Source organism: Tauraco erythrolophus, chromosome 2, assembly GCF_009769465.1.
Source record: "Tauraco erythrolophus isolate bTauEry1 chromosome 2, bTauEry1.pri, whole genome shotgun sequence".
Taxonomy (NCBI): Eukaryota; Metazoa; Chordata; class Aves; order Musophagiformes; family Musophagidae; genus Tauraco; species Tauraco erythrolophus.
Window position 1 is genome coordinate 106,429,616 of NC_141466.1, and position 14,159 is coordinate 106,443,774.

Genomic DNA, 14,159 nt, shown 5'->3' on the forward strand with positions numbered 1-14,159 from the left:
CAAACTTGTGTTGTTTTCAACTTTTAAGGACCTTTCTGAGAAAGGCTGCTACACTGGAAAATGGAAACACATTTTCAGATTCCCCCGTTAATGGCTGGGAAACATAGAGCGTTTAAACAAAGTGATTGTTGAAGTCAGTGAGAGTTCTGCTTAAAGAAGAGCATGAAATCTAGTAGAAACTTGTGGGCTTGACGCTGAAGTGCAGCTCTATATTAAAGTATCTACAGTGGAACTTTTCTAGTAACAATTGGACAGGTATCTGTGCTAAACCTAGTATATATAAATATAAATACACATATATACATGCCTGATTCTGTAATATTAATTGGGTACGGTTTTATTGTACAGCCAAGAAGATAATAGAACAGCGATAACCAAAGAAGTTATTCATAAAAGAAAAAAAAAATGCACATTTCTTAAGCAGTACAGAATTTAGGCCTCAAATATTGACTTCATTATTATTAAGTGTTGCATTGGCTGATGTTAAACAGATGCTGTTCTGCCTATTTGTACGTAAGTCGGACATAGTTTTATTTCAGAAAAGTTGTTTTCTTGTTGATGGTTGATGATGGAAAACTGTTCATTATTGAACTTAGTCCTCTTTGATAAAACCTGTACATACAGAAGACATATTTTATGAGAAAAATCTTATTTTCAGTATTTAACTGTTATTTTATTAGAAGATGGTTGTAAATATTTTAGGTGCTTTAGTGTAAAAAGCAGACTGTAATTTTAGATGGCAGAGGAAGTAACAAAATAAAAAAATATACATTTGTGATCTATGCTGGTTTCAGGTTCCTGCTGTTAGCATTTGACTTGCACACAGCTTAATTTCAGGTTACTGCCTACCTGGATGTGTGTATTAGGATGGCTTAGTGGCATGAATTAGTACTTGTTTATTCCCTCTGGCCTGTAAATATTTGGTACTGATCAGAACTTGTGTAATATTATTAACAGCTATTTATATGTGTAAAAAGAAAGGGGTTTATATGGCATTTGCGGTCATTTTTGTACTTCGGTAAAATATAGTTGGCTGGGTTTTGCTAACAGGCTGTATACCTTTTTTAAAAAATATATATATTTTTAAAGCATTGTTTAAGGGGGTGGCGGGGGCAAGGTTGAAAAGTAAGTTCATGTGTAATTCTTTTTCAAAGGATTCCTGAATCGTTCCAGACAAAAAAAAAAATATACTAATTTCATATATTCATCTCTATACCGTTGGGTGGACATGAAGGTTCTTTGGTAAGAACGAGTTGAGGTAAAAAAGCGTTCTTGGAGAGGGGGAGAAAGCTGAAGAAACCACCTTTAGCGAAAAAAAAAAAAAAAAAAAATAAAAACGTCACCTGCCCTGCCTCGGGGTCGGAGAAAGGAGCAATTCCCGCTGTCATCCCTGAGAGAAACGTTTTTCTCTTGGAAAAAAAGAGGACGGAGAGCGTGTGTGAGGAGAACGGGGGCGACGGTTGGCGGGAAACGCTTCAGGCGCGGGCGGAGGTGAGGAACGGTGTTACAGCGCGGGTCCCTTCACTGAGGCGACGCTCAGGGGAGGCGGGGACGGGGGTGGGGAGACGAGTTGGGAGCTCGTATGGCGCCAGGCGCCATACGAGCTCCCAACTCGTCTCCCCACCCGCGAGCGCGGTGCCGCAGCGCCTTCACCTCAGCGGGAGTGTTTGCTCCGCCACGGCGGCGGGGGACGCTCTTCGCTCGCCGGAGCCTTCGGGGGAGGTGGCGGATGAAGGCGCTCTTTTCCTTCCGGGCCTCCTGCGGTGGGTCGGCGGGTTGAGGGGCGGAGACAAGATGGCGGCGGGGTGGCTGTGGCGGAGGCTCTGTCAGGTGGGGTGTGTGGCGGGAGGAGGGGCGGGCGAGCCCCGTTGCGGCGGTCACTGTGGGTGTAAGGGGTGTTGAAGAGGAGATGACTTGTATTGGCAGGTCGTTTGCTAAGCGCGTTTCTAGTCTTAAAGTTTCAAATCTTGACGTAAATAGTCTTCCTGTTTTCTTATATTTTAGCAATGCCGATGTTTTCTGCTGGTTTTGACTTCTAGAGAGTGATTGGTTTTTCTCAAGTTGAGAAAATTTGATGTTGGGGGTGTCCTGTTTATTTTCTGAAGCTCCAAACTCTCCTCTCTTCTGCGTGCTGTGTTCTGGACTTGCTCACCTTCCAGGCATCAGCCGTCTCCTGAGTACTTCAGGATCTCTCAGCCAAACAAAATGAAGGCTCTTTTGCATTAAGACAGGGGTAATTTTGTTTTGTGCAAGGCCTTGGTTCACCCACGAAACTGAATTCTGTAATGTTCCTGGAGAAGAGAAGAGAAGAGAAGGCTCCGGGGTGATCTTATTGCAGCCTCCCAGTACTTAAAGGGGGCCTACAGGAAAGCTGGAGAGGGACTTTTTACAAGGGCATGTAGTGATAGAACAAGGGGTAATGGCTTTAAACTGAAAGAGGGTAGATTTAGATTAGATCTAAGGAAGAAATTCTTCACTCAGAGGGTGGTGAGGCACTGGAACAGGTTGCCCAGAGAAATTGAGGATGCCCCATCCCTGGAAGTGTTCAAGGCCAGGTTGGATGGGGCTTTGAGCAACCTGCTGTAGTGGAGGTTGTCCCTGCCCTTGGCAGGGGGGTTGGAACTAGATGATGTTTGAGGTCCCTTCCAACCCAAACCATTCTATGATTCTATGTTGCAGTCTGAGTGTCTTTTCCACCTTGTACCATGGCCATTGTGGAGAGCACATCAAGTATATTTCAATCAGAGAATGAAGGAAGCTTTTAAAATACACTTTACTGCCTGCTGAATGTCATCTTTGCTACTTGGGGTACTCAACATATCATTTTCTCAAAATTTGCACAGAGCACATTTATTTTACAAAATCATTTGACTCGATGCATACCTGCATAATTAGTAATAAAAGGAGACGCATGTGGTGGGAATAATACGCATAATCACAGAATATTCTAAAGGATGCAGAGCTTAGTATGTGGGATAGAACTCTTGTGTTTCATCATGTTTTGGTTTATTCATCTTTATTACACAAAGACTGAAATTTTTTGTATCTAAAAATACAAAACACAATATGCTATGAGTGTACATATCTTTGCATGCAAATAATAAATCCATATTACAAGCAGTTAGAAGCAAAAGAATACATAGCAGAGACTGCATACACACAAAGAAACCAAATCCAGACACGACTCTTAGTTGCAATTTTTCTGCCTTTGTATCGCAACAGCATTTTACTTGCCTGATGACTGCCCAGTCAGTAGTCTTACATTTGTCATCTGGGGTCAGGTTCTGTGCTATGTATTTGCCCACACAGTTTAAGCCCTGCACTGAATACAAGCTTTTATGCTCATGGGCCTGTCTGCTCTCTGAAGTGATGCCAGGTGATGATGTCAGCATACTTCATATTAGCATTGAATGAGAGGGGCAGTATTCTGACTTCAGAGAGAAAGAACTGAGGCGCAAAGATCAAGCTAATTTCATCAGATATATTTTTTGAATTTGGGGTATTAAGGCACAAGTAGTTCCCAACATGAACTTTGAAACCTTCTGCATGGTTATCAACTATAGTGGCAAATATTCAGTGCTCCTACAGTTGCTTATGGTGTCATGCACTTAAGAACCTAACACCAATGCCCGTCTGTGAACATATGGATTTGAAAAGCTTGCCTAAGGGGAGACATTCAGCTGTACTCTCCAAATAACAGTCAGCTTTGTAAATAGGAAACTCTCCTGCCTCTTCCTGCAGTCATCATCTTCATTGGATGCAGAATTTGTAGGATAAATAGCGAATGAGGCAGAATTACTTCAGAAAACAGCTTCATTCACTGCTGATCTATAATTAAGATATACTGTGTACTGGAGGGTTAGGAAGGAACCTAATAGCATCGTATAGTTAGTTATGCATATCCATGAGCGACTAAATTAAGATAACCTGGAAAAGTGTCAATTCTGGCTGTTTTCTGATGTTTTGATTATACAGTCACCTACATAACTGATGTGTGGGGTATCTGTCTTCTCTCTTAAAGCTATGACGTCAGCACCTGTTCACTAAGAATATCAAGGGGCTGGATAAATAGCTAATTTTGCTGCAGCCCTGAGTTTCTGTTAAGCAAGTAAGAGTTCTGGTTCCTTTTTTTCCCCCTCTCAAGTAGTCTATAACTTTGCCAAATTGAGAATTAGTAGAAGGAAGCCAGAAGCCACATAATGTTTAGAAGGTAGTACGAAAGACGGTAATGTTACATCCTGATTTCAACAGTTGTATTCCCTTTTTAACACAGAAAAATCATGTTATCTTTTAAATATGGTTCATTTACTTGTTAGAAGTATTATATGTAAATGTTCTCCTCAAAAGAACAAGCGTTGAAAATCACAAGGAACTTTTTGCTGAAAAAATGGGAAATTTCCAGTTAAATTCAGAGGTTGAATTTTTGCTTTTACAGGATACTGTTTTCAATTGCTTTCACAACAGCAAGTCCTACTTAGGCTTGTCACTTAACAAAACTAATAGATATTATACTATGAAAAGAGAAAATCTTATCAGATACAGAAATGGTGTCTGATGCCACACAAAATAAATTTTTTCTGCTAAAAAAAACCAAACCCTTTGTGATTGCTCTTCAGGTGCCTCATTAATAGTAAGTGCATATTGTTATATTGTTCCCTTAATGTTGTCTTTTTTTTAGGTGCTATTGTATACTAAAAATCTGTTTCCATGTTCCTGTTTTCCTGCATCTTCCGATAGAGCAAACTTTCTAGTCTGGCAGATCAGTGCCTAGGAACGTGCTATGCTCTAGTGTGCAAAAAAGTAACCTTTAATAAAACTGTATTAACTGACTACTTTCTGGTTTGTGGAAAAAAAACTCATGACCTATTTGTTTTATACAGGGATCAGCTTTTCCTGTCCATTATGCAAACAGAATTATGCAAAAGCAGTGTTTTCTTCCGTAAGTATAAAAGGCCCTCCTTTTTTCCACGCCTCCTCCATGATTCCTAAGAAATCCAGCTTTAACAACTTGTTCTATGCTTTCCTCATTACCACCTTTCTAGATACTCCGACTTGATGGGAGTACGGCTGGCGACATCCCATGCTGATACACAGGAGCCTAAGACTAATCCTTTGGTAAATGTTTCACAGAATGGTATTTTGTATATTGTCTTAGGAACAGAGTGTACAGAAAAACTTGAATTCCTTTATTGCAGCTTTTTAAAGTTCTATCTCAGTGATGTCAACTTTGCCATAGAGAAAGAAACAATTTAGATTATTGGTATTTGAAATCTTTTTTCAGCGAGATTTCTAGAGCTCACAGTTGCCTCAGTCACTTTCGTCCTCCTCTGTGCAGCTGTAACTCTATGAAATACTGTTTTTTTGGCCACATTCAGTTCAGAGCCTGCAGCGTCTTAGCCAGCCTAAGGCCTTTGTCTCTGGCTTGGAAGCTGAGAGACCAGGGTCGATGAGGTGGGAAGTTCATGAAGGCAGGTGGTGGGTATCTTGCCTTTAGAATCCGAATGCCTTGATTCAGAAACGTGTTGAATCTGTATAATACGTACAGGCAAGCCAAAATCTTATAGGTAGTATTAAATCCACAGCACATACCCGGCCTTCCTGCCACATCTGGTACAAACTGGATTTATTACACTGGGAGTAAACCTGTGGGAAAGTCAGTGCTTCCTGGACACATCAAGGCTTTTCAGATGATCAGTGAGCCCAGGCCATTGGAAATTGACACTCTAACTGAAAGTCATAAATTTGTAACTGAGGGTCATAAACTTGTAGCTGGACAAACAGAAGGGATAATATTGCTGCGTAAGCCTACTATGTTTAAAGTAGCCTTATAACTAACTTTATTTAAAGTTAGAATTCTGATTACTGTTCATAAGGCTCCAGTTACTGTCCATACCCAAGCGAAGGCTGAGAATTTCAGGTATTCTCACACTGCTGTTTAAAATACAAATATCGCTGCTCCAGACTTGCGTTAACAATGAGTTTTGTTCTTGCCTTTGCTAGAGTTGTCCTTACGTTTATCTGGCGTTCCCTTTCCTTTTCTGATTACGAAATTTTACCTAAACGTTCCGAAGTTAGGTACCTCTTCACACTTTTGCCTTTGGAGTGTCAACATGGAGGGGTATAAGCTTTTTAGAAAGGACAGGAAGGGGAGACGAGGAGGGGGTGTTGCTCTCTATGTCAGCAACCGGCTGGAATGCGTGGAGCTTCGCCTGGGGTCGGAGGAGGAGCTGACAGAGAGCTTATGGGTCAAGATTAGAGGACGGAGACGGATAGGGGATGTTACGGTAGGGGTCTGTTACAGGCCACCTGGCCAGGAGGACAGAGCAGATGAGGCGCTTTATAGCCAGATAGGAGCAGCCTCGCGGTCACAAGCCCTGGTCCTCATGGGGGACTTCAACCACCCTGACATCTGTTGGAGAGACAATACAGCAGGGCACAGGCAGTCCAGGAGGTTCCTGGAATGCGTGGATGACAACTTCCTCCTGCAGATGATAGAGGAGCCGACAAGGAGGGGTGCCATGCTCGACCTTGTGCTCACCAACAGGGAGGGACTGGTGGGTGAGGTGAAACTTAAGGACAGCCTTGGCTGCAGTGACCACGACACAGTGGAGTTCAAGATCCATGGGGCAGCAAGGAAACCATTCAGCAAGCTCTGTACCCTAGACTTCAAGAAGGCGGACTTCGGCCTCTTGAAGCACCTGATGGGCAAAGTGCCGTGGGAGGTGGCCCTGGAGGGACAAGGGGCCCAGGAAAGTTGGTCCACATTCAAGGAGCACCTTCTCCAAGCTCAGCAGAGGTGCATCCCGACGAAGAACAAGTCGGGCAAAAAGACCAGGAGGCCGGCGTGGATGAGCAAGGAGCTCCTGGACCAACTGAAAATGAAGAGGTTAGCCTACAGAGGGTGGAAGCGGAGACAGATAGCCTGGGAGGAATACAGAGAAGCTGTAAGAGTGACCAGGGATCAAGTGAGGAAGGCTAAAGCCCTGAAGCAATTGAATTTGGCAAGGGATATAAAAAGCAACAAGAAATGCTTCTATAGGTATGTAGGGGACAAAAGGAAGTCCAAAGAGAATGTAGGCCCCCTCCGGAAGGATACTGGTGCTCTAGTTACCCGGGACATAGAGAAGGCTGAGGTACTTAATGAATTTTTTGCCTCAGTCTTCAATGGTAAAGCCTCTTGTCTTACCACCCAAGCTGTGGAAAGAACTAGCAGGGACTGTGAGGATGAACCACCGCCCACTGTACTTGAAGACCAGGTTCGAGAACATCTGAGGAACTTGAAGGTGCACAAGTCCATGGGACCTGATGAGATCCATCCGCGGGTCCTGAAGGAACTGGCGGATGAAGTTGCCAAGCCACTGGCTATTGTATTCGAGAAGTCGTGGCGGTCTGGCGAGGTCCCCGATGACTGGAAGAGAGGGAACATAACCCCCATTTTTAAAAAGGGGAACAAGGAGGACCCGGGCAACTACAGACCGGTCAGCCTCACCTCTGTGCCTGGCAAGGTCATGGAGCAGATTCTCCTGGGAACCATGCTAAGGCACATGGAGAGCAAGGAGGTGGTGGGTGACAGCCAACATGGCTTCACCAAAGGCAGATCGTGCCTGACCAACTTGGTGGCCTTTTACGATGGGGTGACAGCATCGGTGGACAAGGGTCGACCAATGGATGTCATCTACCTGGACTTGTGCAAAGCTTTTGACACTGTCCCGCACGACATTCTTCTCTCTAAACTAGAGAGGCATGGGTTTGATGGATGGACCACTCGGTGGATAAGGAATTGGCTCAATGGCCGCACTCAGAGAGTAGTGGTCAACGGCTCAATGTCCAAGTGGAGACCGGTCACGAGTGGCGTCCCTCAGGGGTCCGTGTTGGGCCTGGCCCTCTTCAACATCTTTGTCGGTGACGTGGACAGTGGCATGGAGTGCACCCTCAGCAAGTTCGCCGATGACACCAAGCTGTGTGGTGCCGTCGACACACTGGAAGGGAGGGATGCCATCCAGAGGGACCTTGACAGGCTGGAGAGGTGGGCCCGTACCAACCTCATGAAGTTTAACCAGGCCAAATGCAAGGTCCTACATCTGGGTCGTGGCAATCCCAGGCATAAATACAGACTGGGTGGTGATTGGATCGAGAGCAGCCCTGAGGAGAAGGACTTGGGAGTACTGGTGGACGAGAAGCTCAATATGAGCCGGCAATGTGCTCTTGCGGCCCAGAAGGCCAACCGCGTCCTGGGCTGCATCAAGAGGAGTGTGGCCAGCAGGTCGAGGGAGGTGATTCTCCCCCTCTACTCTGTCCTTGTGAGACCTCACTTGGAGTACTGCGTCCAGTTCTGGAGCCCCCAACATAAGAAGGACATGGACCAGTTGGAGAGGGTCCAGAGGAGGGCCACGAAGATGATAAGAGGGCTGGAGCACCTTTCCTATGAGGACAGGCTGAAAGAGTTGGGGCTGTTCAGCCTGGAGAAGAGGAGGCTCCGGGGTGACCTTATAGCGGTCTTCCAGTACCTCAAGGGGGCCTACAGGAAAGATGGGGAGAGGCTGTTCAGGAGGGCCAGTTATGATAGGACAAGGGGTAATGGTTTTAAAATAGAGGGAGGTAGGTTCAGGTTGGATATTAGGAAAAAATTTTTTACTATGAGAGTGGTAGAACACTGGAACAGGTTGCCTAGAGAGGTGGTGGATGCTCCATCCCTGGAGACGTTCAAGGCCAGGTTGGACAAGGCCCTGAGCAACCTGATCTAGTTGGAGATATCCCTGTTCCTTGCAGGGGGGTTGGACTAGATGACCTTCGAAGGTCCCTTCCAGCCCTAACCATTCTATGATTCTATGATTCTATGATTCCCTGATAAGAGTGAGAACCGTCAGTCAAAGTAATACTGTCAGCCTCTTGCAGATAAAATAAGCAGCTAACAGTGTGCGAGTTTTTTTTCCTCTCTTACAAATGGGGCACATAGGCTAAGAAAATGTGCAGTGCATGCATTCAGGAGAACATGGAGTGGTAACTCTTGTCCTTTCTTTAAAAACGCAGGTGTCTGTTTCAGATGAGCCAGAAACACTGTACAAGAGGTTGTCCCTTTTAGTTAAAGGCCACGATAAAGCTGTGTTGGACAGCTATGAATATTTTGCAGTGCTTGCAGCTAAAGAACTTGGCATCTCAGTTGAAAAAGTGTAAGTAACTGATCTCTAGAGTGATGTGGTGTCAGATGCTTCTTTACGTCACCTACTGTAATTCAGCTTCTGTGCTTAGAAGTAATTTCTCTTTTTCGGAAGACACGGATGTGATCCAACGTTTTTTCTCAGATTATAAATCATACACTTCTTAGATGGCAGCACAATGATGAGAAAGCAGCAGCAGTTCTATACTCAGTACTTCCATAGTCAAAGTGCATTTTAAATACATGAAGGATGTTGACTGTACTCCGAGTACAGTTGTCAGTGCTCTAGCTTCCCTAAACTAATGCTGGTTAATACCTGAGTATTAACCATGCCCATGTGGGTTAATACTAAACTGTACCAGTGTTTAGTATTTCCTTATAGATCTTCTAAATGTCAAATAAGAAAGATAACTTATATTAGCATCCTTTGAATAAAATTAAATTTTCTCTTGTGCTTTGTTCAGACATAAACCGCCCAAGAAGATAGAACGATTCACGCTTTTAAAGTCTGTACACATTTACAAGAAGCACAGAGTTCAGTATGAAATGAGAACACATTATATGTGTTTGGAGGTAAGAAAGATGTGGAAAAAAAAATGTTCTAGGTGCACAATTCAAAAGTCTTAATAGATGTTAGCTCAGGAGTGAAAACAAACTTCTTTTTTACTTGGGTTGGGGAGGACAATGCAGGAAATAGCGGAAAACAGCTACCTAAGTACATCTAATGTAACACTAGTTACTCTGAGTGTACAGCCTACATAATTTTTGGATTAAAAGGCTGATTTTGACCATCACCTTGACAGCTGAAAGAATTACTAAAAAATAAGGTAGAATTGAGAACAATACATACGTTTGTATGTTTTATGTTCTTAGTTTCCGAGAATCAGTGGAATAGGAGCTTTCTCAGGAAGGGAAGAAGATGCAGCTAAATCATTGTCATTACCAGTCACTAAGGGTTCTGTTCTTCGTGAGTTTGATGCTTTTGAACGCACGTACTTATGCCCTATGCAACGTCATATGGCAAACTAAAACTGTGTGGGGAAATACAAGAAAGGAAGTGTACACAAACCGCTAGCTCTGTGGCTGATGACACAGACTTCTGTATGGTTTAGAGTGCAGCTGTGGTTGACTTAGAAGAAAATTTACTGCCAGCATTTTGTTCCTGGGTGTCTTACTGTATATTTGCGCAGTGCTTATCAAAATGGGACTTGGCTTTAAGTCCTCAGACATTAGTGCGGTAAAAACAGCTGCCCACAGACCATAAGCACAATTTTTGCTATCCAGGAGAAACTGGAAAATCAGTAACTCAGTGGAATTCTGGAGTTGCACGATTTACAACAACCTTGAACTTTGAGAGTATACAAAAGCTGGTAGTTCTTGCTTAACCTGTAATTGATTTCATCTGATACCTGCAGTGTTAAGATCCACCACTTCTGTCATCATCAATCCATGTGGTCACAGGCAGTATGTGCAGTTCTGTGGAATTAAATAACTACTTTATACTCGTGTACGAGAATTGTGTACAGCTCAACTGCCTCTGTGTTCAGTATTACAGAATACTTGTAAGATACAATAATACTGCCTTCTTGTAAGATGTTTGGCCCCATAGCAAGAACTAGAGAAGTTAAGGCAAACTTTTTTTTTCTCTCTTCTGTTTGAAGTATTAACAATAGTAGTTCATTAAAAAACATTACTTCTGTTTTAGTTAAAATACCTAACAAGCAGTACTGCTGCCGTTTACTTGGAGTACGTTCAACGAAACTTACCTGAAGGGGTTGCCATGGAAGTAAAAAAGGTAGGTTTCCATCTCACATTATTTACTGTTACGAGACAAATTCCTGATGGGAGCACCAAGGAACATTCTGAAGCATTAAACGGTAAAGAGGCTGTATTGCTTGAAAATGCCACTAGATGGCATTTTTAATCTGATAAATATCTCAAACTAGCATAAATAAAGAAGTTAGATGTTAGCTAGTTGGTATAATAAATGGTTGCTTTGCTTTCCTTTTAGACTAAGATAGAGAAAATACCTGAACACATTCAGAAACCAGTTTGGGATACATTACCTCAAGTAGAAGAAACTGAAGTCAAGTCATGAGCTCACCGGGTACTTGGCTCCATTACTGCTGAAATTAGTTGCTCCTATCAACCTAATTTAGTGAGACAATCTACTGTTAAATAAAAGTTCTCTTATAAAGTAATTACATAAACTCTTGTTTCATTGAGTTATTCTTGATCATAACTCCAGTACCTGTAGACTGAACAGCTATAAAGTGAAGAAGTTTGTCTGTACTCTGTGATCAGGAACTATGGTCATCTATAATATGTTTGTAGAAAGGTAAAATTTATTTTTATTAATGTGTGTGTGTATATATATATAAATATATATATAAAAATTCTCTATCTCCTTTTGATACTAAATGGCTTCTGAATTCTGAAATACTTGCAAAATCTACTTCACGTTTGTATAATGTTTAATGTTATGGATGCCAGATTGCGCCACATTTTTTTGCTATAGCTCCTTGGAAGTAACTGAATTCCAGGTGTACATACAGCTTGCATGTTAACTTGTAGTAAGTCAAAAACCACACTCTTAGAAGACACTGGGCGTATTGAGACTTTCTTAGGCTCCTGCAGTCCCAATAGCCTCATTTCCAGTCTTAGTAACTGCTTGTTAACAGAAGAACACAGTGATCAGAGTACAAATCTGAGACTTCCATAGGCTTACACCTCTAACTTAAATGAAGTGCTTGTAGAACCATGTTGGAAAGCAAACGGATACTAGAAAGTATCATTGTGGATAGGACCAACAGTGCACTAGGTGTTTTAGTTCGCTACAGGGAAAAGCATAGCCTTTTTCTGAATTGACTGGCCTGGTTACTGTGTAAAACCAGTCTAGATGGACACTACTAATGCTTAGAGGGGAAAACCAGTACAAGTAGCAAAAGAGTGCTCAACTGCTTTGAAGGTTAGTTCACCATGAATCAAAGGAGATAATACTAGGTGCAAAGTCATCATTGACTTTACCTTCAGATTGCATTAAGCACTTTTACCTTTACTAGGTTAACAGGAAGGACACAGCTGCAGGAATCTGCTTCAGTATTAAAAAAGTGGCTTTGATTTGACTGCTATAATAACAGTGTTGTTATCAGACAGAAATGGACAATCTTAATGGGACGTAGCTGAAACAAGAAACCAAGCTCGTGCTTGAAGCTTGTGTGCATTTTCTAGCTGTAGAGAGGCCCAAAGCTGTTTTAGGATGGATATTTCAAGACAGTCAATATAGAGGGTATCACTTGTGATAGAAAGCAAGCTGCCTGTGCACCTTCTACAATATGCCTTGAAAAAAAAAAAAAGGAAGCTAATCAAAGTCTTAATGGAAAGATACGTTGCCTAGTTCCCCCTTCAAGGTGTTTTGCTTTCCTCACTTTCAAGCTATTCTTCCTTTCTCTCATTCCTAGTATTCAGTCCTAATAGCATTTCTTAAAGTCATGTCAGACACTATATAACGCGAAGGAAGAAACTGTGAGCTGACCAGGTTAAGTAAAGCTGATGCTTCAGAGGAACAGCCTCTTTCAAGTCTGTATTATATTCTCTTCAAATTTGCCATGCTTCCATTCTTTAGTTTAGTTTTGCATAAGCCACCTGCCAAGTTCAAGCTGTATGTAGTATGGAAGTGCGACTGTGCTCAATACTCAGTCTTTCCACATCTTCCTTTGATGCATGGTAAGATTAAGGGGTTGTCTCTTATTGTCTTTGGTGTTCTACTCCCAGCCTGCAGTTTTTGGCTAAATGGCCAGTCAGCATGGCTTTTCAGTTGGCTCAGAGTTTTAGTAATCAGACCTAAACAGGAATGGACTTGGGAAACAGCTGCAGAAAGTATTAACCCATGTAAACAACCCCCTGGCAGAAGGGATACTTATCTTGGGAAAGGTGTTATTGTTAGAGAATTTCTTGCTTCCAGACTCATCATATGTTTGGGAAAGTTAAAGTACATTTAATATAATCTCTAGACCTTAACCGTGTTGACAGAGCCATAGCTAACTGCCATCACAGATCATCTCCACTCTGAAAAAGCAGAATAACCTATGCAGACTCTGACTGTTAACAGACCAAAATTTACTAGCACTGCCATCTACTAACCTCAGTAGGCCACACTTCTCATCCTTATTTTAACTCGTATGAAACTTCCTCCCTTTTAAGATTGTGATCTGTTCCTGCTTTCTCTATCCTCCCCTTCATGTTTAGGGGTTTCCTAAGGCATTACAACATCTTTATCTCTAGTTACACATTTGCATAATACAGTAGCTGTGCAATACACTCTGATCATCTTTTTTCATCTACTAACGTGGCTTATGACTTTCACAGCATGTTCCTGATCCTCACTTACAAAACTTGAGATAAACTATTTTGTTGGATAAACTATTTCCATTCTTTACTTCTTTTCCCATTCTTTTACTTCGTTTCTCCAGTTTTGCTTTCTGCCACGTTTCTTAACAAGTGCCAACAGCAACACTCCAATCCTTGCTTTAGTTCTTGTCTCAAGTCATCTTTCTACCTACTGACCATCTCATCTGATCTTCAATCAGAAAATTTTTAGTTGAATTTTAGAGGAAGTTAATAAGAATGCCATGTTTCATACTATTTATAAACACCAGTATTTGAGCGTGCTGTATTGTGTTCTTATGAGTAAGCTATCCAAAGCTTAAATGATACCTAGACAGACTTGTAATCTGTCTGAAGTGCCCACTTCTGCATTCATGCAGCAAAATTACTAGAATCACCAGTTTTATGCCCTGAAATAAAGGCAACATATGCCACATGGGATGTTCTGTGCATCACGGCAAAGCATTCCTGCCTTCCTAGAACTCTGAAAGAGTCAAACAGCTGTCAGTATCACTATATGTTTAAACTAGTGCTTCCCCCCTAAGGAGAGAGGGAGAGGTTTTCAGACACGGAATTGAACTAAATCCTTAGGATCAGTTCAATATCACTGCCTTTT

The 14,159-nt window shown here is 42.3% G+C and overlaps 1 protein-coding gene across 2 annotated transcripts; it reads left to right on the forward strand.

Annotated features, from left to right (window-relative positions):
- The first annotated feature begins 1,643 nt into the window (after positions 1–1,643).
- MRPS10 (mitochondrial ribosomal protein S10) lies at positions 1,644–11,321 on the forward strand. Of its 2 annotated transcripts, none has more exons than XM_086629018.1 (7): positions 1,644–1,830; positions 4,881–4,939; positions 5,043–5,115; positions 9,031–9,170; positions 9,622–9,730; positions 10,863–10,952; positions 11,169–11,321. In XM_086629018.1, the coding sequence occupies exons 1-7, from the start codon at positions 1,795–1,797 to the stop codon at positions 11,253–11,255; spliced, it is 594 nt and encodes a 197-aa protein (XP_086485144.1). In that variant the 5' UTR covers positions 1,644–1,794; the 3' UTR covers positions 11,256–11,321. The 2 variants fall into 2 exon arrangements, with proteins under 2 accessions (XP_086485144.1, XP_086485135.1); XM_086629009.1 differs by having other exon boundaries at positions 1,725–1,763.
- Positions 11,322–14,159: the final 2,838 nt, after the last annotated feature.

What these genes read in the sequence shown, in the direction of transcription:
- MRPS10 (XM_086629018.1), top strand. Translation starts at nt 1,795, where the DNA reads ATGGCGGCGGGGTGGCTGTGGCGGAGGCTCTGTCAG. An exon ending in CAAAAGCAGTGTTTTCTTCC is followed by an intron (nt 4,940 to 5,042) that starts GTAAGTATAAAA and finishes CCACCTTTCTAG; the next exon opens with ATACTCCGACTTGATGGGAG. An exon ending in AGCCTAAGACTAATCCTTTG is followed by an intron (nt 5,116 to 9,030) that starts GTAAATGTTTCA and finishes TTAAAAACGCAG; the next exon opens with GTGTCTGTTTCAGATGAGCC.